The sequence below is a fragment of the Dermochelys coriacea genome, chromosome 1 (genome assembly GCF_009764565.3).
Source record: "Dermochelys coriacea isolate rDerCor1 chromosome 1, rDerCor1.pri.v4, whole genome shotgun sequence".
NCBI lineage: Eukaryota > Metazoa > Chordata > Testudines > Dermochelyidae > Dermochelys > Dermochelys coriacea.
This window is the reverse complement of record NC_050068.2, coordinates 310,696,073-310,720,668: the sequence shown is the minus strand read 5'-3', so window position 1 is coordinate 310,720,668 and position 24,596 is coordinate 310,696,073. Positions and strand designations below refer to the sequence as shown.

General features: G+C 43.1%; 1 protein-coding gene across 26 annotated transcripts in view; it reads left to right on the top strand.

Annotated features, from left to right (window-relative positions):
• CADPS2 (calcium dependent secretion activator 2) overlaps positions 1 to 24,596 on the top strand; it is a 592,957-nt gene that overhangs the window by 283,333 nt on the left and 285,028 nt on the right. For all 26 annotated transcript variants that reach the window (XM_038405345.2, XM_038405323.2, XM_038405244.2 and 23 more), the window contains exon 7: positions 4,201 to 4,312. In XM_038405345.2, coding sequence (XP_038261273.1) covers positions 4,201 to 4,312 — 112 coding nt within the window. The remainder of the gene's footprint in view (positions 1 to 4,200; positions 4,313 to 24,596) is intronic.

Below are 24,596 nucleotides of genomic sequence, written 5' to 3'. Positions count from 1 at the left end.
TCTTTCCAGTTGTTCCATAGCATGTATTTACCTTTATTATTTGAAATACACATTATATGATGTGATGCAATGATAGCAATGACATTTCTTAATAAAATAAAAAGCTTTACTTTTGTGAAGGCTCCTATTTGAGGAGCCTCTGAACCCTATCAGAGGTATTCAGATTAGACAGACGTCTGTGTGCTGTTATGCTGACTTTGAAATAATGCAGATCCCATTATGCAGTGGTACATGCTCTCTGGGATTGGACTGAGCTTCCTGGGTCAGAGGGTGCAGTGGGAGTGGCAGTCTCCATATTGTGGGCAGGGAGCGCTGGAACAGAGAGTTACTGTTCCCTTTGGAGCCTGGGCTGAGGAGAAGCTGTGACGGAACATAAAAACAACCATATTGTGTCAGAACAAAGGTCCATCTAGCCCAGTATCCTGTCTTCTGACAGTGGCCAATGCCAGGTGCTTCAGAAGGAATGAACAGAACAGGTAATCACCAAATGATCCATCCTCTGTCGCCCATTCTCAGCTTCTGGCAAACTGTGCTAAGGACACATTCCCTGCCCATCCTGACTAATAGCCATTGATGGACCTATCCTCCATGAACTTATTTCATTCTTTTTTATCCCTGTTATAGTCTTGGCCTTCACAACATCCTCTGGCAAAGAGTTCCACGGTTTGACTGTGCATTGTGTAAAGAAATACTTCATTTTGTTTGTTTTAAACCTGTTGCCTATTTATTTCATTTGTTGACCCTAGTTCTTTTGTTATGAGAAGAGTTAATAATACTGCCTTATTCACTTTCTCCACACCAGTCATGATTTCTATCATATTCCCCCTTAGTCGTCTCTTTTCCAAGCTGAAAAGTCCGTCTTTTAATCTTTCCTCATACAGAAGCTGTTCCATACCCCTAATAATTTTTGTTGCCCTTTTCTGAAACCTTTCCAATTCCAATATATCTTTTTTTGAGATGAGGCAACCACATCTGCATGCAGTATTCAAGATGTCGGCGTATCATGGATTTATATAGAGGCAATGTGATATTTTCTGTCTTATTATCTATCCCTTTCTTAATGATTCCCAACATTCTGTTAGCTTTTTTGACTGCTGCTGCACATTGAGTGGATGTTTTCAGAGAACTATCCACAGTGACTCCAAGATCTCTTTCTTGAGTGGTAACAGCTAATTTAGACCCCGTCATTTTATATGTATTGTTGGGATTATATTTTTCCAGTGTGCATTACTTTGCATTTATCAACAATGAATTTCATCTATCATTTTGTTGCCCAGTCACACAGTTTTGTCGGATCCCTTTGTAACTCTTCACAGTCTGGGACATAACTATCTTGAGTAGTTTTGTATCATCTGCAAATTTTGCCACCTCACTGTTTACCCCTTTTTCCAGATCATTTATGAATATGTTGAGTAGTTTTGGTCCGAGTATAGACCCCTGGGGGACACCACTATTTACCTTTCTTCATTCTGAAAACTAACCATTCATTCCTACCCTTTGTTTCTTATCTTTTAACCGGTTACTGATTCATGAGAGGACCTTCCCTCTTATCCCATGACAGCTCACTTTGCTTAAGAGCCTTTGATGAGGGACCTTGTCAGAGAGTTTCTGAAAATCTAAGTACACTTATCCATTGGATCCCACTTGTCCACATGCTTGTTGACCCCCTCAAAGAATTATAGTGGATTGCTGAAGCATGATTTCCTATTACAAAAACCACATTGACTCTTCCCCAACAAATCAAGCAGGGACTCCAAGCAGGGTCCCAGAATGTTCTGCAGCTTCTCCAGTGGCAAAGCTTCCTTGAGGACCAGTTTGAGAAAAAGAATCACTTTGTCAGCCTGATCCGGCACTTGCTGGCTGCCCTCCAGTGCTGTACTGGATTCAGGGATTAGAAGTTTGCCATCCTGGCTCGGTGCTGGTACCGGTTTTACAATGGCGCCAATGGGCCTGTAGGGCTGGTCCACACTCAGAAGGGTCAGCTTGGCCTCTTCCCCTTCCCCTCCCGAGGCTCCGCCCGCTGCTCGCTCCTCTCTGCCCTCTCCCCCCATGCAAGCAACAGGTGGGGTCTTGGGGGAAAGAAGTTGACTTGGGGTGGGGTCTCAGGGCAGAGTGTGGGCAGGGCCTCGGGGGGAAGAGATTGGGTGGGGTCTTGGGGTGGGTGGAGCGGGTGGCCCACAAAACATTCATCCAGCCCTGCTCGGCACAGTACACAGCGCTCAGTCAAACTCCTTGTAAAATAGGCAGGATGATAGGGAGTTCCTAGAAGAGCGGTTTTCATCCCTGGCTTTCCGGTAGTCTGTGTTGAGCTGCTTAATCTGCTCCCTGCACTACTGATCCTGTGAATTCCCAACACTGTGAGCTTCTTTGCTATTAGCTGATATGCGTGGTTATTCCTGGAACTCTTGCTAAAATCAAACTGTTTACTCACCTTGCACCAGAGATTCATCAGTATCTGCCTGCAGCACACTTGTAAATGACTTCTTCATGTCAGGGGCCATTGCAAATGCAGGAGGAGGTTCACTGTGCTTGTAGCCAGTGTCCTGAACAAAAGGGAAGGGTTAAATGTTGAGCAGCTGTACTTGAACCAGAGAGTTACTTCAGTTTCCTGGGAGTCGATTGGCCAGTCTTGGTATAGAAAGGACACAGGATGCTGTCCCATGGGATTATGGGATAGAATTGGCAGATTCTCAGGAGCTGAATCTGGAGAGTCCGGGTCCGAGCTGCATCCACACTGCAAAACAATGGAGTTTAGGCCCAAACCCCAATGGTGTCTGGGCTTTGAATCCTCCACCCTTGTGGTCCTGGGCCTGAATCAGATAGAATTGTGGGTAGACAGAAGGTGGGCTTGGACTTGAGCCCGAGTCTGAGCTTGGGTTTATATTGCAGTGTAAACGTACCCTCAGTTGCTGGTGAAACTAGAAATATGTAGCGTGTATCCAAAGTGGCACAGAGATTCCCCTGGATCTCTATAAGGTGTTCACTCTATAGAGCATTATCTTCTCCCCATAAATCAGCTTAGTTACAAACCCTCATCTCGCTAAATGCTGCTCCATTCCCTCTCTTTTTCACAGAGACAAAATAGTTCAATGTAAGTTCCCCAGGCTCTGTAGTCTCTAGGAGGAATAAATGCTCCCCACATCTCCAAGCTCTCCCTCTAGATCCATAAAACACACCACAGTGGTCCAAACACTATCCTAGTAGAGGACATCCCTAGTTAAGTAAAGCTGAAATAGTGCTGCACTGTATCCCGAGGGATTGGGAGCCAGCCCTCACAGCAGACACATTCCTTGGTCCTGTGTCAGTCAGGGCTTTTTGTAACTCTGGTATTTATAACCTTGCCTCTGACCCTTGTTCTCTGATTGGTCCGCTCTCAGAGGATGACTAGAATGTGACGTGCCAAGTGGGTTGCCCAAAATGAAAACTTTATGTACAGCTTCAGAAACAACTATTGATCATGTCTAGTACCTGCCACACCCTGTTCTGGAAGTTTCTGTATCCTTCTAAGTGAGTTGCCCTGCTGTTATCTCTTCAGGTATGCAAATACATGGCGTATCCAGCTAATATCCAGACCTCCTCCCCACTGTTTCGCTACCTCTTCCCTGGAGAAACAAAGTCAAATGCTGCAGTATAAACCACCTGGGTTACACAAACACTCAGACATGTGCTTAACTTTAAACAAGTGAATAGTTTCAAAGTTAAGCCCATGTATAAGTCTTTGCAGGATTGGGGCCCAACTTTACAATTGGGTGAATCACTTGAGAAATCAATTTAATTTTTACATGCCCAAGAGATTATATTAAACCTAATAATTTCAGTATATTTCAATAGAAGAATAAATGTAATCTTCTGCTTTGTTATACATAAGTCTGTCCACAAGCTTGATACTGCATTCTCCTAATAGGATATTGTTGCAATGTTTTGATTATGCCATCTGTCAAATTGTGATTTTAATTAAAAAATCATGTACAAAACCCACGTTCCATCACAAAGGAAGCCCAATTTTCAGATGCAGATGTCTAGTCTTGGTGGCCAAGTACAGCTGCAAATGTACAAAATGTTTTTTGCCTAAATATACAGTTCCACTATTTAAAAACTAGGCCCAAGGAGTAAAGTAACATGTATTCTACAAAACATTGCAAAACTATTGGCTTAAAGCTTTAAAAAATAAAAGCTAAATTCTGTTACTTTATTTTACAGATGGGGAACTCAAGGGGACTTCACCACTACTCACCCTCGGCCTGTTGTCAAAGTAAAACTCTTTACAGAAAGCACTGGGGTCCTAGCCCTCGAAGATAAAGAATTAGGAAGGGTGAGTGTTGTTGCATTTACAAAATTAGAATACTGACAAGTCGTTGTGCAAACAAAGCTATAACGTGTTCATTATAGCAGACCACCTGTTCCGCTATGATTAAGGCTGATGCTTGCTTTCTGTTTAAAGGTGGGCTATTCTAAGTGCTCCCAAATCCATATTCTGACTCAGATTGTCTTTGAAATGTGTCTCATGGTTTCTGCATACTATTAGTGCTCCAAATTTGGGGTCATTTGAACAAGTGGTTTCCAAAATACAGCCCCCGCCCTCCCCCCAAACAATACCACAGCATTTTACAACATTTTTTGAAAACATTGATCCTCCCCGAACTAATTTCAGTTGCTCGGGATTTATCTCAGCTAGGGCATGGCACTGACTGCCTCTTTGGGGCAGCAATACTGAAAAAGTTATTAAGAGTAAAGTTTGTAACTCTAGGTGGGTGGGTGCCAAAGTGATGCACCTAAAAGAGTGAAATGCACTATGTGCCTTTACAGAAGACTAGAGCTCTGTTGAAGCAAGAGAGTTTCCAGACAATCTGTTGTCACACCAACTGGGTAACACAAAGGACTATACTGCACTCATTGAACCTGAACTGCACCCATGAACTGGGATTTTGAGCCCTGCCATTTAGTTTTCAGAGAATGTGTTATGCATGTTCCTTGTTCTTTGCCTGCCAGAGGCAGATATAGCCTCCCAATTCAATGAGTGAACTGACCCCTCCCGCTCAAATTCCATGCAGGAGCACCATTTCAGGTTTCAGTAGGGGGCAACTTTCAGCAGGGACCCAGGGACTTCTTAGACCCCTGGAGGTATGTCCATATTGCGATAAAACATCCGTGGCTGGCCTCTGTCAGCTGACTCGGACTCTGGCTGCAGGGCTGTAAAATTGCAGTGTAGACGTTCGGGCTTGGGCTGGAACCCGAGCTCTGGGATCTTTCCCCCTGGCAGGGTCCCAAAGCCTGGCCTCTAACCCTAACCCAAACTTCTACACCACAGTTTCATAGCCCTGCATCCCGAGCCTGAGTCAGCTGACACAAGTCAGTTGTGGGTGTTCTGTTGCAGTGTAAACATACTCTGAAGCTCTTGGATTTTTTGAAATGGCAGAGAACATTCTTATGCAAGAAATAACGTGGACAATCTTCTCCTTCAATTTTACACTTTGAAAGCATGGATCTAAAATGTACAGGGAAAAGAGAAGGAGGAGTAATCTAGAAGACCCTGAACTTGAACAACTTGTACCAAATGTGGGATACTTGAAAGGTTTGTCTTTGCCCCCACCCCACTTTTATGGGTGGCCCTGCCTGTATGAGTGCACATCCATGGACCCTAACTAGAGCCACAGGATACATGATCATCATAAACTATTTTTTCAATTTATGTGAGACAGACTGTTTACCAGATACAGGATCCAGAACGTTCATACGGAAGGTAAAAACACACTTTGCATGGTATAAGATGCCAAATATCGTGTTGCAAGAATGGACCACAGTTTGTTTCAGGACAGCTCTGGAAATTCAATAAGGCCTGAGATTTTGATCACATAACATCATCATCAGGGTATCTTCAGAGAAACAGCAAAATAGAATCAGCAATAAAACTGCCAAGAAACTAATAAAAAAAGCAAAAACTGCAGATGCTGACCCATGCATAGCATAACAAGATCACAGGAATACTCCCTCGCAAGACCTAAATTCTAATGCAGCCCAAAGGTTCATGAGTGGGAGAATGAAGATACTGTGGCTGACAAATGGGAAATCGTTAGAGCGTGGGTACTCAGGAATTTGGTTAATTATGGACAAACGGGCAAAAAGGACAAGTGTTTTATGGCAATAGAGGTGCAAGAGATCTGCCATGTCTGGAGCTGGGTAACAAAGTGCACATGCAATCATTAACAAAAATGGGCCCATTCAAGTTTTAGCAAAAAGCTATAGTGGTTCAACTGGAAACAAAAGATTATATCAAGTGCAAATGGACAATAGAGAGATAGTGAGGCGAAACCTTAGGCACCTCAGGAAAACAAAAGACAGTATGGACAATACAAGTCTTAGCATTCTAAAGCAGGAGAATCCTGAGCAGAGTCACTAGAAGTAGGTATACATATGTCAAGGGCATACGAGAGGAAATACAGGAGGAAAAAGGTATTTCAACAGAGGCTTCAGCAACACCAAACCTAGAGACAGTGGTTGACCAGACTGGTGGAAGACTGCATCAGGGAGACACCAGGGAACCTAACTGTACTAGAGGAAAGTGGATTGTTAAAAGATCGGCTCATCTGAGGGATTTGGTGTGATGAGCTTCTTATACAGGTGCATAGCCAGACAAATTGATAAGATGTTGAACACAGTAACAGCGAGGATGGACAGTATGTGAAAGGTGTATGTTATTGTTGGGATGTTAGTTTTCTCTGAAAGAGAATGGATGTAATAATATGAAGGTTCTAGCATCATACTTCCAGGCATCATACTTTTTCCTTGGGGCAGCTGCTTGGAAGGGACATCTCCTGGGGAACTGTCTATGAAGCCAAGAGGCTGAAGAAACCATGTTGTAAGTAGCTACAACAAAGCTGGAGTTTGTTGATTATCCTGGTGTTAGCGCAAGATCTTATATGGCAGATGATCCAGACACAACAAAGCATAAAACAAGAGCAGTGAGGGAGAATGGGGCGGGCTTAGGAACAGTACAGGGAGTATGGGAGTTGGAAGGATGAACGGAGGAGGGTTAGTGGTCAGAGGAGTGGGGAGGAATAGGGAGAGAGGGGTTTGGGGCTGCAGTGAAGGGAGGGAGATACATGGGATGGGTGATATGGGAGGGGATTAAAGGGAGGAGAGAGGGGTTGGGGTCTTGGGTCAGGTGAAGGGAGTAAGGATTAGTGGGAGGGGGAATGGGTGGCAGAGGAAGTGGGGGGATTGGGGTGGGGGGATCTGTCAGTCCCACATTCTCTTCTCCAGTTAAGCCGCAGCCCCCTCCCCTTCTCTCCTTGTCCTGGCTTGGCCATATAGTGGTGGTAGGTTCACCATATTCACAGCCCCATCTCTCAAGGCCACATGTGGAGGTCAGAGAGAGGTGCACTTTGCACAAAGAGGAGTGGGGAGAATGGGGCAACAACAGCCTCCAGCCTCTGGGAGTGCAGCCAGGATTGGGGGACCCTGCCCCTCTGGAAGGGTCTGAGCCCCTCTCCCCAACACCCCACTGACTACAATTGAGCAGTTCACACACCTCAGAGCTGTTGTTTCAGACTGTATCCATTTCCATAGAGTGTTGTCATTTAGCTAAGAACATCTAATTGAGATGAATGGGCCCATTCACGTCTCTCTGAGCATCCTACACTGCAGATGAATGTATTCAGCCTTTTTCTAGACCCAGATTTGGGGTAGGAACTCTGCCTCTCCACTCATTTGCCCCTTCCTGCCTTCAGCTGGAAAATGCATTCCTCACGGGCCCCACCTCCCCCTTACTTCTCCATGCTTACCAGGGGCCTTGAGTGATAAGGAGGAGGATGGAGCTAGTGTATGTGTGGGGGTGGAGAGTGGACATGTGGAGGGGGCTTGGAATAGCAGCAGCGAGGAGGGTGGGCTCAGAGAAATGGGCATGGTGGAGGACTTGGAATGGGGGAGAGCTTGGGGAATATGAGGGATCCGAGCAGTGAGGTGGGAATGTGTCAGGGGGAGTGTTGAAATAGTGCAGGGAGGACTGAGTTGTTGGAAAGGTGGGGGTCAAAGCTGGGCAGTTGGGGATGTTGGGGAGGCTTTATCTGTCCCCAGTGTCTCCATGCTAAATCCTGCATTGTTATTGCATCTGCTTCTGAGATTTTCAGCCTGTGGGTGCCGTGCCAGTGCCTGCCTCTCTATGGGAAGGACAGTTGAGGTGGGTCACTGGGCTGTTCTAGACAGATAGACTAGAAACGAGGAGATGATGCAGTCAGTGAAGGGACCAATGTGCAGTCATTGCATTCTGTGGCTGGGGTAATCATTGCCAAGAAACCAGAGACAGTGGAGCAGGACTGCTGGTCTGCAGCACCTGAGGGTGCTAAGAAATTATTTACAAAAAAACAAGAAAAGTAAATGATCTAACAGTTCATTAATGCAAAAAGAAAAGGAGTACTTGTGGCACCTTAGAGACTAACAAATCTATTTGAACATAAGCTTTCGTGAGCTACAGCTCACTTCATCGGATGCATTCAGTGGAAAATACAATGAGGAGATTTATATATGCAGAGAACATGAAATAATGGGTGTTATCATACACACTGTAACGAGAGTGATCAGGTAAGGTGAGCTATTACCAGCAGGAGAACGGGGGAGGAGGGGAACCTTTTGTAGTGATAATCAAGGTGGGCCAGCAGTTGACAAGAATGTCTGAGGAACAGCGGGATCAGGGGGTAGAATAAACATGGGGAAATAGTTTTACTTTGTGTAATGACCCATCCACTCCCAGTCTTTATTCAGGCCTAAGTCAAATGTATCCAGTTTGCAAATTAATTCCAATTCAGCAGTCTCTCGTTGGAATCTGTTTTTAAAGTTTTTTTTTTGTTGAAGAAGTGCAACTTTTAGGTCTGTAATCGAGTGACTGGAGAGATTGAAGTGTTCTCCGACTGGTTTTTGAATGTTATAATTCTTGATGTCTGAATTCCTCAAGGGCTTCTTTTCCATGGGTCCAGATGATGAAGATGTCATCAGTGTAGAGCAAGTAGAGTAGGGGCATTAGGGGACGAGAGCTGAGGAAGCGTTGTTCTAAGTCAGCTATAAAAATGTTGGCATACTGTGGGGCCATGCGGGTACCCATAGCAGTGCCGCTGATTTGAAGGTATACATTGTCACCAAATGTGAAATAGTTATGGGTGAGGACAAAGTCACAAAGTTCAGCCACCAGGTTTGCTGTGACATTATTGGGGATACTGTTCCTGACAGCTTGTAGTCCATCTTTGTGTGGAATGTTGGTGTAGAGGGCTTCTACATCCATAGTGGCTAGGATGGTGTTTTCAGGAAGATCACCAATGGATTGTAGTTTCCTCAGGAAGTCAGTGGTATCTCGAAGATAGCTGGGAGTGCTGGTAGCGTCGGGCCTGAGGAGGGAGTCTACAGAGCCAGACAATCCTTCTGTCAGGGTGCCAATGCCTGAGATGATGGGGCATCCAGGATTTCCAGGTTTATGGATCTTTGGTAGCAGATAGAATACCCCTGGTCGTGGTTCCAGAGGTGTGTCTGTGCAGTTAAGGTTGTGCAGACGTGTCTCGTGCCCTGCCCGTATGTGAAAACCAAGAACTAAGAAGTTAAGGTACATGACAACCTGAACTCCACAGCACAGCCTTATCTCAGCCCCCTGGAACTGGCGATAGTTACTGTGAATGATTCAGTAAGGGTAGTGCACATGTTAAATTACCAAGAGAAGTGGTGGGTTCTCCATTTCTTTAATAATACCTGGTCAGCATTCTGCAAGTTGCCTACAGTAGCGCATACTAGTCGTTCAGTTTTCTACATATACTAAAAGGTTAGAAGTTCATTTGGGTGATTTTTCTTTACTAGAAATTTTCAAATTGCATATTTTAAAACAATGCATTTTTCAAAGAGTCTAAAGTTATATTGGCTGTATGTACTGACATTCATCTTTTATGTTGACATTCCTTCAAAGCATGGTTCTTGATCCCAACATCACTTTCCCATAGTATTAAAAGTTTGTATTCCCCAGGTCCAATGATTATTGTTTTGGAGTGTGTTTTAACCTATAATTTGAATTGGATTGAATAATTTGAATTAGACCGGTGGAGTCTAGTATTCTTCTTATAAAAAGTTAAACATACACTGTCTTACTACTCCTGGGGCTGTAGGGGTGCTGCTGTTGTGAGACTGAATTGAGAGATGCTGCAGGTGGTTATTGTTTAGGCAGGGGGGAAGCATAGAAATGCTTTCCCCTGAATGACTCTTGGTCCACTCACAGATAGAATAAGAATGTGGTGAGTTGGGCCCTGCTGGTTAAAAGATCAATTAGAGGTTCTTACAGAGATTTAATCATATACTTTGTGGTTGTTATAGTAGTGAGTTGTGTGAATGGATGCTATCGTACAAAAAAAATAAATCTTGCTGAAATCAAAAGTCATTGCTGTCACTCTGAAGAGTAATTCAGTTATTCTTAATGACAAATTGCCCTCTGAAATATTATTTTTCACTGAATAACAAATGCTATTTTTGTTTTCTCATTGTGCAGAACTAATTTATGGTTGAGTCATCCATTGTATTATCCATGAAACATCATTAAAGACACTGTAGGTTAAAGGTTCAAATTTTGGAACCTGAATTTAGGCAGTTGACTCCTATAAAGATCATTGGGAGTTGCATGAATAAATCCTTCACAGGAAAATGTGAAACCTTCCTTTGAAAATGTGTCCTCCTTACACAGAGTAGTCATCTCTTTGTATATCCATAGCTACAGTACATACTTCCAATTATGGTTTTGGTTTTGCATCCTTGCCTATCCTGGCTAATAGCCATTGAGGGACATATCCTCCATGAACTTACCTAGTTCTTTTATAAACCCTGTTAGTCTTGGCCTTCACAACATCCTCTGGCAAAAAGTTCCACAGGTTGATTGTGCGTTGTGTGAAGAAATACTTCCTTTTGTTTGTTTTCAACCTGCTACCTATTAATTTCATTGGGTGACCCCTAATTCTTGTGTTATGAGAAGGAGTAAATAATACTTCCTTATTTACTCTGTCCATACCAGTCATCATTTTATTGACCTCTATCATATCTCCCCTTAGTCATCTCTTTTCCAAGCTGAAAAGTCCCAATCCTATTAATCTCTCTCCATATGGAACTCTTTGCATACCCCTAATAATTTTTGTTGCCCTTTTCTATATCTTTTCCAATTCCTATATCTCTTTTTTGAGATTATATGGCAAAAAAAGGATAATGCTAAGCTTATTTAAAGAATATTTTTTCTTACAGTTACATTTAACATACATCTTTCAGACAGTTCTGAAGTAAGATTATCTGAGAATAATGGTGAACTATAGCAAATGAAGAGAGCCATTTATTGCAGAAGTTCAGTGAAAATATTCCATTTGAAAAAATGGGATTAAAATTGAATATTTGTTTTAAACCATTTGCAGCTCTTCAAACCAAGAATGGAACAAAATTAATAAAATGTGCTTCCAATAATCTGGTCAGGTATGATAAATCTTATATTTGTCACCTGCTTCCTGTTATATAAGGTGATATAATTTCAGTACGATCATCTTTTCAAGGCCCAATTCAGTACTTGCTCACTTCTCAGTCAGGCAAAACATCTCTCGATATATTGGATTGAAATATTAAAATATAAAAAGTTCTTGTCATGTCTCAGAAACAATTTTTTTTCCTTTGGAGGGAGAGATCATGTACAATTAAAGGGGAAAAAAGAAAGAAATATAAATTCAAGAATAGAAAAATAAACAAACAACCAAATGTCTTGCCACTCTAAAGACACACATAGCCTTCATTTAAGCATGCATGTATCACAGTTATCACCTTTTTCATTGTGACGCTGCCTGGGGTACCGAGGGCTTAGAGGCACCTCACCACTATCCGTCTTTAGCAACAAGCAGTCTTATCTTTGCTTATTGTAGCTCAGCTCCATGAAACCAGCAGCCTCTGGCAATATAAGCACTGACTTCCTGGTATCCTCAGACCTCAATGTCTCTATTCAGGTTAATGATAGGGGCACACCAACCCCCAAGTCCTTGGAGCGCTCTTTGCAGTTCCCAGCCCTTAACCACTGGATACTCTCAGAAATTACCAGGTTTGCTGTCCCTGAGGGGACAGTATACATACTAGCTTGTTTGATTCAATTGAGGATCAACTCCTTTATAACATCACAGCGCTGAGATATATTTATAGTGAAAACAATCATAAGTTTATTGTCAAAGGCTAAGATTAAAAGAGAGTGAGTAAGGATAATAATGGAACAGAAATGGTTACATATAAAACAAAAGGAAACAGGCTTCCTAAGTCTAAATTTAATTTTAACAGACCAAACCCTTGTCTAAAGTAGTTTATCTCCCCTAAAGCAATCTCTGTATCTCCAACCAACATGGCTGAAATCCCTCTTTCATGAATGCAAAAAGTGCTGTCCTTATTGTTTCCTTAGTGAAGGATAAAGAAGTGTACTTTCGCCTGCTTCTTATATCCCCCCAGATTCGTTGTTTTGTCTCCAGGGTCAGGATGTCCTCTCATGGTTTGTTCCCTGATGTGCTGACTTCATTGACTTAACATCCTTATGTTGTGACTTCTTATGCAAATGGAGCTTCTGTTGGGTTGGTTTACAATGCTTAAGTTACATGGGAACCGAGGCAAAAGGTGAATATACTTCCTTTGTCTGGCAAAATCTGCTTGTCAACCCTGCATTGCCTCAGACTTTAAAACATATTTCCAATATATATATATAGATAACTTCTTACATAGTGTCAGTAAAGACATTTCACAATGATATTAATGACCAGTGTGATCCTGGCCTTCATTGAAGACCTCATATGACATTCTTTATAGTTAAATACTATGAAAGCAATGTGCTAGATGTAGTGAGTTTGTCAGGTATGATAGGAGATGCTGTTATAGAACAGTGACCTCTTTGCCAGTTTTCATTGAGGAGTTCTTAGGGGTCACAGTTACCTCTTGTTGATCTTGTCTTAATATGAGGCTTCATCCTGCAACAGATTGTATACAGACACCAGGATCCCTCCATTTACAGTCAGTTGCAGGATAGGGGCCTTAAACTGTAAATTTGTAAGGGGGAGTAGTCCATCTTTATATGTTTTATAAAATGTTGCACACATTTATGCCATTGTGTAAATAATCATATATTGTGCGTATATGGCATCTTCAGTTTCTAAGGCATTTAGGATATGCCTGCGACTGGAGGAATCTCTTACCCTGGCACTCTTGTGACATCTTATTTTCTGTCTAACAAATCCAAATATAAAGGCAAGGATAGTTTGCTGACATAGGGATGCTCTGTTTGCTTTCTGCTAGTTGCTCAGAACATTTTTTTTAAAAAAAAACAGCGCCTTTTTCACTGCTCTTCTGGAAGAGACTGGAGGATCATTAGATATACTGACTCAATGTAAAATAAGAAGTGACTAAGGCTTCTAGGCACTACAGCAATACAAATGAGTAAAGGTGTGTGTTTGTCTTTGTACAGACCTAAGCATACACTCAGTCACTCAGTGTTAGAGAACTGTGACTCTAGGTACCTCTGTATTCACACCCTTTGCACTACTGTAATGATATTAGTAAAGAATATGCTTCATGAGGTATCATTTGAACACTGACAACTATTGGCTATTAATTGGCTATTAATATCAATGTAAAATGCAGGCATTAACATTATATATGAAGTTACCGATTCCCTCTGTATGAAGTTACTAGAACATGTTTAAAGCCAGACATCCTAGCCTAGGTAAACGTGCTAATCAAGTCTCTCTTAGATAAAGGAATATAGGTTTACCTCAATTTACATGTTAGCAGTAAACAAAGCCATCAAGATAAAGCATTGGGGGCTATCCTGATCCTGAACTCCAGAGGCAGAGAATTAACACTGGTCCTGCACCCCAGAGAGACACAGGTGATTGAATCCCCAGGAGGCCTTCCTGCCTTGTAACACAAAGACATCTCTTGGGGATATAAGGAACATAGAGAGACTTCGTCTTTATCTGTCAGTTTAGGAGACAAAGGAACCAAGCAATTTGATCTCTGTGGCAGATCCTGGCCAGGAAAAGCTGAAAAGGATACTGGGTTAGAGAAATTATCTAGAACAAAGACTGTATCTTGCTGTATTAAGTTGTAGTCTGTTAGATGCCTGTTTTTACTTTTATTTGCTTGTAACCATTTCTACCTTTATCCCTTTTGCTTGGTATCTCTTAACCTATGTCCTTTTGTTAATCAACTTGTTTTATTTTTACTGTAAACCTACTTAGTGTTGTATTTGAAAGGAAGGGTTTGTTTACCCCAGTCAAGCTAATAAGCTGTAATGTACTGACTCTCTAAAAGAGCAGCAAACTGAATATCTTCTGTGAATGTACAGTGATAGATGCTGTGCATTGCAGAGAAATATTTCTGAGGAGCTTGGGGGCTGGAATTCACTGATGGTTACCTGATGGATAAAGTTTGGGCTGGGAGAGCCTTGAGGAATGTGCTGGCGAGAAAGACAGACCGGCGTGTCAGGGAGATGACACAGTTTAACTTCCGGCTAAGCTCACTCTTCTGAGGCAGAAAGATGTCTCTTGCTGAGGCTCTGAGTGACCCCAGCAGTGTGTTAGATGAGCAAAGCAGAGTACAGCGTTTAAAGTTCTTAAGTTTAAATTTCTTAACGTTGTAAATTTCTTCTAACAAGAAAACACAGAATTTGAGAGGATTAGGTCAGGGTGGGCAAACTAGCATCCAGTCAATGACAGTGAAAAGGCTGGACCACCCTGACGGTAACGGTTGAGATCTCCCAAAATATGTGCATTCTTTTGCATACTGCTGACTCCAATTTGCCCAGGTATCTAGGTATGTATGTACTCAAAACAGGATTGATGTAAATGCTGGAGTTTGTGTGTGTGACAGCTGAGTGAGTGTAAAAAGTGAGAGCACACTTTTGGTTGCACACTTTTGGAAATCTGACCCTGTGATGAGCTTACAAATTTACTCTGTCCTTCCTACCAGAGATCCTGTGCTACTTTTTTTTTTTGTTCTGTGCTTTGTCTATGAAGATGTTCAAACGTAATAATTCAAAGTGACAGCCATTGTGCTTGCTTCACACACATGTGAATACAATGTGGGAGCAGCAGGTGGTGTTTGATTAGATTTTTTTTAATATAAAGATAATTTAGTCTTGTTGCACTGATTATTCAATTAAGAGAGAAGAACTCTTGTCTTTTGAGCTGCTTGTCACATCCAAAGGCAGCCAGTAATAATTAGCTTTATAGCTATGCTTTTCATTAATACTGTTATTCTGTATTTGCTTTAAAGATCTCTTTCGGGGCAGGTACCCACACAATTTTCTAGTTTCTGAATGTTGACTACAGCAGGCACATAATTTATATTCTGTGATGTGTTCAAACACCCTCCAAGAAAAGAAGTAAAATTTAAAACAGATTCCACACTTTGAATATGCTAAATTATGGTTCTCTGTTGTGGTAATGTGCTTCTCTATCAGGTGCTGAAATACTTGTTTTTTCCTTCCCACCCTTCATCTCTGTTTTTCTGTCTTTTCCAAGTCTTGGAGTACAGGTCCCATCCCCAGCACTCATTACAGGTGTGGTTCCACAGTTTTTTCCCTCATGCTCAGAAGCAGAGCTTTCCTGAGCAGCTCTGTCTGAGTCTCCTTTCCTCAGAAATGTTTAGCATTTGTCTTTCACTAGAGAGACCAATCCTTTGGGGAGCATGTGCAGGAAGGCTAGAATACCCCTAGCTTAATGGTAGCTCTCCAGACACTTCAGCAGTTGTATGGGGCTCAGGTGGCAGCATCCAAAGGCTCCCATTGCTACAGCTGGTCCCATGTACTGCCAGACTCCACCCCCTCTCATCACCTATATCATTATTTTATGGTCTTCTCAGCAGGTGCTTTGTGTGTCAGATATCGCAAATACACATACCATCTGTGGGGACTATTGTTTCTACTTTATGAATTTTATCTGTATGTTTGAGCCAGATCTTGAAATCATGGATACTTCAAAGACTGCTATACTGGGATAAGCCAGACAACATGGGCCTGTAGAATATTCATAGACCTTTGTGTCAATATGTATTTGTGTGTTCCTGGCTCACTGGGTGGATTTCATGGGAAATATGGAATCACTAGGTAAGTCATTAGTGCAAAATCCTAATACTGGTTATGCAAACACTCAGCCTTGACACTTTGCTCCCTGGGGAAAGGAGTATTGACAAGTTTTACCTGTTTCAGGAGGCTTGGGAACAAAGGTTTTTGGGGTATAAAGGCTGAGTTCAAACAGACTCGGAGGGCTCTCATTTTGATCCAACAAACTGACATCAATGTTTAACCAAGGATCCAAACCCTGCTATGGTCTCCATAGGACTGATGCTGGTCCTCTGGTAAGCTTAAATATGCATTTAGACCGGTTATGACTATTATTATTTGTACTATACTAGCACCTGTTGTTTTTATAAGTTTTCTGTGTAAGAATTTTGTTCTTAAATCAATGTACCTTGCTTTTTGAAAGTTGTCTAGTTACTGGTAAACCGCTATCAGTTTTCCTAGAGAAAAAAAGAGTGAAATGGCAGGTACTGAGCTAGGTCAGACCTACTGAAATAGTCACAATAAATTGCAAGGTGGGGGTGGGAGGCTGCAGCCTAAACCCTGGTCAGGAGGGAAAGAGGACTTGGCTCCACGGCCATAGAAAGGTGATGGCAAGAGGCCTGAGACTTAAAGGTGCATCCTTTGAGTAGACCATGGTGGGAGTCAGAGGCGCAGTTACCCTGAAACTATGACTCTTTGCTGTTTGCCATTTTCCCTGGCCTAGGTCATTTTTTGTGCGGTTCTAGTATTGTTCTAGTATTATGACAGCTGGCAAGACTGAGATCACTCAGTAAGTAGGTAATGTTGGTTATATGAAATCCCCACAAACTGCCATGGTGACCAGGCTCCTGTTGGCCTGTTGTTCAAGGGAAGTCCTTATGAGCTGTACCCTTTCATTTCTCCACTTCAGCGCCCCCTATCGTTGTCCTTTGCTTTGCCTGAAAGCTTTCCCTCAGAATTTCTACCTGTGATAAGGTATTAAAACCCCAGACTGGGCAACACAGGGTTAACAAGCTAATGTACGCTTGGGTGGCCCTACCCAGTCACACCTGGGACAAGAGCTTAAAAATGAGACACCCAGCTCATTTGATGGCAGACCAGGGAGGAGAATAAACCTTCAGTCCTTAGCTCCTGGAGAGAGGGCTGGCTGAAGGCAGGAGCTCCTCAGATGACTGTTGCCTGAAAGCCCATCCCAGAAGGAAGGGAGGGCCCAATGCTGACTCACATTGAGAGGGAACTGTTCCTCTCTATTTCATTTGTGAGCTTAGTTTAGGGCCACAGCCCAACGAGTGCCCTATGAAGGAAGAGAGCCTTAACCCAGCTTTGGGATGATTCATTTGTGTTAATTCCCTTTTTTGTTCTGTTCATTGACAGTCTGTCCTTTCTGGGATTATCTGGGGCTAAGTCTTTTAGGACTAGAACCAGAGTTGGAAACCACCTGGACATCACAGAGCAGCGGCCTGGGTGAGAGCTGGACCCCTACCCAGAGTCTAGGGACTGCCTTGGGCAAGGAACTTTGACACTAACCAACACTCAACCACAAGTGACTTACAACTTCAACAACTGTGAGGCCCGATTGAACTCCTCAGAGGATAAAATTATGCTCAGCAATCTCATTGAGGCATTCAAAGGCATTAGTTATTTACAACTTCCAGTCTTCTGAAGTTCAGTCATGTGGAATTGGTGAGGCTGAAGCAGCTCAAAGTAGTCCCAAACTCTCTCATGCCATTGTGTGAGGGAAAAGAAGACTTAAAGGGGGGCAGTGTATCCTAAAAAAGTGGGCAAGAGTGTCTGGTTAAGGGGACACAGCCAAAATCACCCTGAGAATATGCTCATTCAGTGCATCCCCACATTGATTCCTGCCCAAGGAGCTTTTTGCAGGAATTAAAGCTATTCCCACGCTCACAATAATACACTTCCGTGAACCGGTTTCACCGACTCTGTCCCATTATCTGTATATTAAAGGTAATTTACCAAAAGGCATACTGGGAATGAAACTTCTTGTGCCTTTGTGCAGGCAATGGTTTGGCCCAGTCACATGTATAATTCACTCAAGTTGACAGTCATAGGTGCCATGTAACAATAGGCAAAAATGTACAGTAAAACTTGCCCACACTTTTTGCTTTGTCTGAAATCCTTTTCTTTTTCAGTCATTAAATTGGAAGAACATAAAAGAATAATCCCTTTAAAGCATGAATTATTCTGTTGCATGGTGAAAACTTCCAAAAGGATATACTTGAGGGAACAAAGAAAATTATATGTAGAACAATGTGTCCCAGGCTTTTTGAAAATACCCTCCCTATAGATCTCTAGCAGTTCCAGCTTCCCTCCCCCTATTTCAGGCTACAGGACCCAGGGCCCCTCTCCCTGCCTCCAAACACAAGAAGCTCCCAGCTGGGTGGATCCAATCAGCCCCTGGGAAATTGCAAAGGAGCCGCTGGTGGTAGCTTGTGATCAGCTACAGTTCCATCTTTGAGGTTGGCAACACTGAGAAGCAGCCTGACTGAAGTGCAGAGGGCCGTGGGCAATAGATTGAGACAGGAATCCTGGAGAGAAGCCTGGGAGTAGGGTCTCAGGGTGGGGGTTGTGAGAACACTGCATTTGGCTGGGCAAAAAAGCTGGGACTGGGAACCAGGGGTCAATATGATTCCACATGGTGAAATTTCTGGTTTTCTAGTTTACTTTATTATTTTTTAGGTTTCTAAAACAAATAAACTGTGTTAAAATAATATTAAGTTTGCAAAGTAAAGAACGCAAAACTTAGGAAATGTCAGAATTAATATTGTCCATGCAAATGTAATTTGACCCCTTTGGGCGTGTGCATTATGATACAGTATGATCAGACAATTTTTCCATAGGACCCCTGCTTTATTCACAGGATGGAGCTGGACTGGGGATGAGCTGGGGTGATGTGAAAAAGGTGGTTGTAGTCTGGAGAACCCTACCGCATTTGTTGCAGAGGCTGGAAGGTGGTAGCTGAATGGGTCAAGGGACTGTAGGAAAAGATGACATGGTCTCAAGGTTAAGGCAGTTGAATGCTGCTCAGGATAATTGTTTTTATCCCTGCCTCTGGCACAGGTTGCCTGTGTGATGCTTGGCAAGTCACTTCAACCGTATTCTTCAGAGGTGGTCACAAACTGCGCTTCCTATTTTATGGGTGACTCTATGGCTGAGCACTCAGAGCTGCAACTGAAGCCCCTGGGAGCTCTGCTTTGTACATAGTATAAAGTGTTATATAACGCTACAGACTCTGAAAAATAAGGCCGTCCTGGGTTCAAATTGAGTACCCAAAGTTAGTGGAAACTTTTGACCTAAATTTCTCCGTGCGTCAGTTTCTCATCTGGAAAATGGGGAGAATTATACCGTTTTATTTCACAGGGCTCTTGTGAAAATAAATTAATTGATGTTTGTGAAAATACCATTGTGATGAGTGTAGTAGGCCAACCCTCAGCCTGGGCTTGGCTGTAGTCTCTTTGAGTGTCTTGCCCCATCTCCTCTAAGGGAGCCCCCTCTCCTTCACATTCTCTCTGTTCCCAAGAGGAATTCAGCTCACTCTTGTGGTCCTTTCTGAGTCCAATTACTTCCAGGTTCTGGCAGTGTGCCCTGGGTCCCACCAGAGGTCATTGGCGGGGAGCCGCCGCACGTGTATCAGACTTGTAGTATCAGTCCCCAAAACAAGTGGGGAGGGGACAGGAAAGGCTAGCCACCTCCTCAGGCTGGGCTCCCCTCGCTCCTTAAGCTCACTGGCGGTCCCTAGCAGCCACTCTTCCTGGGCAGACTTCTCCCCCCACTTCTTTGTGGCGAGTTTAACATTTTTAAGCTTCCCTTTTCCAGGTGGAGCATATTCTGCAGGTGCACCTAATTGCCAGTGCCTGAGTGTAGGAATGCTCGTTGGCCTTTCTATCAGTTGGATGTGGGTATGTCCCATCACCATGAGCACCACAGTAAAGCCCTGAAGGAAAATAATAACTGTAGATTCAGAGCAGTTTTTGAATAATAAATAAGGCAGGGACACCCCTAAAGGCTGATGATAAAATTGACTGTGGAATAACTATTTATTCGATGAACATCATCCATTCTGAATGAGGCAGGGGTCCTGTTGAAAAAATAGTATGTGATTGTGTAATTAGATGTATCATAATACATATGCATAAGGGGACTGAATTAACATTGCATAGTCAACCTTAATTTTGGCATTTTCACTTTAACAATTTATCAAGTCTCTGGCCTAAATTGGGGCTTAGTTAAGGGCCAGATGGCTGGGACCAAACTCAGATGTGATTGAGGTTATGCTTGTGGGCTGGGAGAAGCAACCAGAAGAAATGGCTCCCTTGATTGGGGAGTGTGCTTATAGTTTGTGTCTTGGGTGTGATGAATCCGCTGAAGAGTCCTTTTGAGGACTGCTGCCTCATTTGAAACCATGGCAGATGAAATCAGGTGAAGAGCTTGAGCTAACAGTCCCTGGCTTAAACAGGAGACTACAGGTGGCAGGTGTTTTCAATGAAATGTCTTTGACTCTGAGGGTATGTCTTCATTACCAACATTAAAGCGCTGCTGCTGTATAGTCATGGCACCAGCGCTGGAAGAGAGCTCTGGAAGAGAGCTCTCCCAGTACTCTAAAAAACCACCCCCAGACTCCCAGCACTGGTGCACTCTCTACACTGCCACTTTACAACGCTGAAATTTGCATCACTCGGAGTGTTTTTTCACACTCCTGAGTGAGAATGTTTCAGCACTCTAAAGTGGCAGTGTAGACAAGGCCTGAAACACCCTGCTTCCACCTTTGTTTTGGCAGATCAAGAGTTTAACCGTTAGGGTATGCTGCATGGCTCAACTGTTCTTCCAAGCTTTCCAGAGGAAGTGGATTAAGGCTCGGGAAGGGATGGAACTTGCACACCCTGATAAGTTTAGTGACTGAGGAAGAGTTGTTCTATTGGGTATAAATTATAACTTCTGTATTTGCTTTTATAATGTGGTTGACATTTTCTGAGTTGGGGATTTAGCCACATAGTTCAATTGCAATAGATAGTTGTGTGGCTACGTCCTCTACTCGGCTGGGAAAATTTCAACCTGTGTTGTACCTAGAGCTTAGGAGGGAAACATTCTGCCAGTCAGTCACAAAAAGAAATAAAGTGCTTTGAGATCCTTGCCTGGAAGAGAGTATTTAAGTGGAAAATATTGTATATCTGTGTGGGTTTTTTTAATTTTAGTTTTGTGATTTTTATCCCTGGAGAATATACGTTATGTGTATGATCAGAAGGAAAAGCATAAAAAGTGAGATTCTTTTATTTTCTAGATCTTTAGAAAGACAAGGTGATTTAAAAAAAAGAGGGAGACAATTAATATGTGATACTTAACCCCTTATGGCTTAGTTTAATTAAAAAGTCTGGCATACTTACTAGGATCATAAGATGACTGCATTTATCAGCAATATCCCAAGCAACAGTAGACTGAGACTGATGATTTGTCATAAGTCATCTGGTCCCATGCAACACTCAAGGCCCAGTTTTGGCACTCAATTATATGATCATAAATAATGCATGCAGCTTTCATAATGAAGGTTACCTATCAGGTTATTTCTTTATGCTTCTCTTTAGAATTATGGTTTATAGTTTGTGTTACTGCTGACAGAATATATTTAAAAAGTAACATCATTGAGAGTAAAAGGTGATTTGAAATCATTCTGCAACTGGAATTTGTGTGAAACTTGTAGAAGTACTGTGTATAGAAAAAAAGGATACTTACAGGTGTTTTCTATATCCATTAGTGAAGAGATGTAGGAGGTGATGACTTCTATTTGTAAGCAGGTTATGGAAAATATAGCTAAATGATTAAAACCATGAAATGACATAACACTTTGAAAATAAACCTGTGACAAAACAATCTGGAAAGTTATTTGTTCACTAACATTGGAATTAATATTGTTTTACAAAACATATTACAATGGAAAACAATATTTTTTAATAATAGCATTCAGCTGTTTTTCCTTTTCTTTCTCCCCTTGGCAATATGTCACCTTTATTTACAGTGATACAAAGTGCTGTAGTTAGAGCTATCAGATAGATTGACATGTATTTATTCTCATTTCTCATGGTTTCATTCATCTTTAGACTTTAGTTCTTGATGTTCAGTTCAAAATAGTAGTCAGGTTCACCCATCTGTTCCAAAAGAGATCCTTGGATGCAAGAAACTGCCCCTCTTCTTCCTCCTATTGCTTGAGATACACAAGTGAGCATGCACACAGATGTTTACATTGTGCTAAACTATTAAAACTTGGGAGGGAGAAGAAGGCTGCTGAGTGATGAAAAGCTTAATGATTAATCATTAATGATCTGGATGATGGGATGGATTGCACCCTCAGCAAGTTTGCGGATGACACTAAACCCAAGGGAGAGGTAGATACTCTGGAGGGTAGGGATAGGATCCAGAGTGACCTAGACAAATTGAAGGATTGGGCCAAAAGAAATCTGATGAGGTTCAACAACGACAAGTGCAGAGTCCTGCTCTTAGGACGGAAGAATCCCATGCACTGCTACAGGCTGGGGACCAACTGGCTAAGCAGCAGTTCTGCAGAAAAGGACCTGGGAATTACAGTGGATGAGAAGCTGGATATGAGTCAACAGTGTGCCCTTGTTGCCAAGAAGGCTAACGGCATATTGGGCTGCATTAGTAGGAGCACTGCCAGCAGATTGAGGGAAGTGATTATTCCCCTCTATTGGTCACTGGTGAGGCCACATCTGGAGCATTGTGTCCAGTTTTGGGCCCCCCACTGCAATGGTCCTTCTTGAAGTTATTGCAGATTAGCATAGGAAAGTGCCCTACCATGGAGGAAGAAACAAATCTGCCATCCCTCAAAACTTTCAGGAGAGGATTGCAGAGCACTTCCATGAAAGTTTCATCGCGTTCTCTCAGGACAGTACAAGGGACATCCCGGTGTTCATAAACAAACTGCTCCGCATGACCACCTCCCCACCTGACTCTATGAGGGAATGAAAAGCAGATGATAACTCTACCTCTTTGTTGTATCGTTACATCTTCTAATACTAGTAAATTAATGAAGTTGATAGCTGTGTGCACCATTGTAGTGGGAAATATATTTACACACTTACCTGTGGTTCCTTCCCTTGTGTTGGTCTCAACATGCTAGAACCCATGCTCGACTGCCAGGACTGACTTGGTCTGCAGTGGAATCTCAAACATGTCCTGGAGTCAGAGTCTGTGTTCTAGGTGGTTGAAACAGTGGTTGAAGTCAGACATAGGTCAGGATCAGGCCAAGGGCAGTGCTGAAATCGGGGTCTGAGGGCAGGCCATGGCTGAGAACTGGGGTCAGTGTCTGTGGATAAGCCCCAATTCAGGATCATAGAGTAAGGAGGCAGGCCAAAGCTTGAAGCCGGTTAGAGAGTCAATCCTAGGGACTGGAGGTCAGGAGACGTGCAGGGTTGGAGTGGGTCAGTAACAGGGCGGGAGCAGGGTCAGTGAAGGGCACAGACAAGATTGAAGCAGGCTAGAACAAGGCTCAGGCAAGCCTGGGGGAAGGCATAGGAAATTGATCAAGAGCAGGCTGGAAGCATAGGGAATCTGTAAGACTGAGATAGCAGGTGGATTCTTGGCCAAGTAATGCTAATGCACAGAATAACTTGCAGCTCTGGCAGGGTCAGTGAAATACCTGTGCCTGTGGGTTATCTGATCCATGCTCTGCTCCGAGAGAGGTTGCTGCAGCACGCCAGAGGGCTCTGCTTACAAGATAAATCAGTACAGCTCAGTTGATGTAGCATACCTTAGTGACAATGAGTCACTGCAGACTCTGATGGAGGGGTGAGGTTTGGCACCTATTGAAGTTCTGGGGATGGGTGGCTGAATGAGCGGCCCTGCTCTGCCTGTGGGTTTGCCTCGCACCTGGTTTGTGGCATAGCTGGACACCCTTGGTAGCATGTCCCCCATCCTCCTCCTCCTCGCCTTCCCCCTCCCCCTCTTCCTCCTTCTAGCTGTCCATGGCAGTGGTCTGTGTCTTAGGCTCTTCAGAGGTATATGTGAGTGGGGGAGGCAGGGAGGGTGTCTTTGCCAAGTGTAGCACACAGCTCTTTGTAAGAGCTGCCTGTCTTTTGGCTCTGCACCAGATTGAATGTTGGCCTCCTTGGCCTTCTGGTATGTCTATTGCAGTTCTTTCATTTTCATGCGGCATTGTGCTGATCCTTGTCATACCCCTTCTGCATCCCCCATGCAATCTGCTTGTAGATGTCCACATTTCTACGGTTGGTCCTAGCTGTGCCTACACAGCCTCTCTCCCCACAGGACCAGGAGATCCAATATCTCTTGTCTACGCTGGGCCAGAGTATGTCTGCAGCACATAGCCGGCATTATCAGCTGGGCAGTTGCACACAACAATGGAGAGCTGCTAGGTGTGCTCCTCAAGCTGGGCAATCAGGAAAAGGCATTTCAGAAATTTGCGTTGACCTTAGTGTGCTGATCATGACTCTATGCCATTCGGGGAGTGGCCATAATAGGGCACTTACAT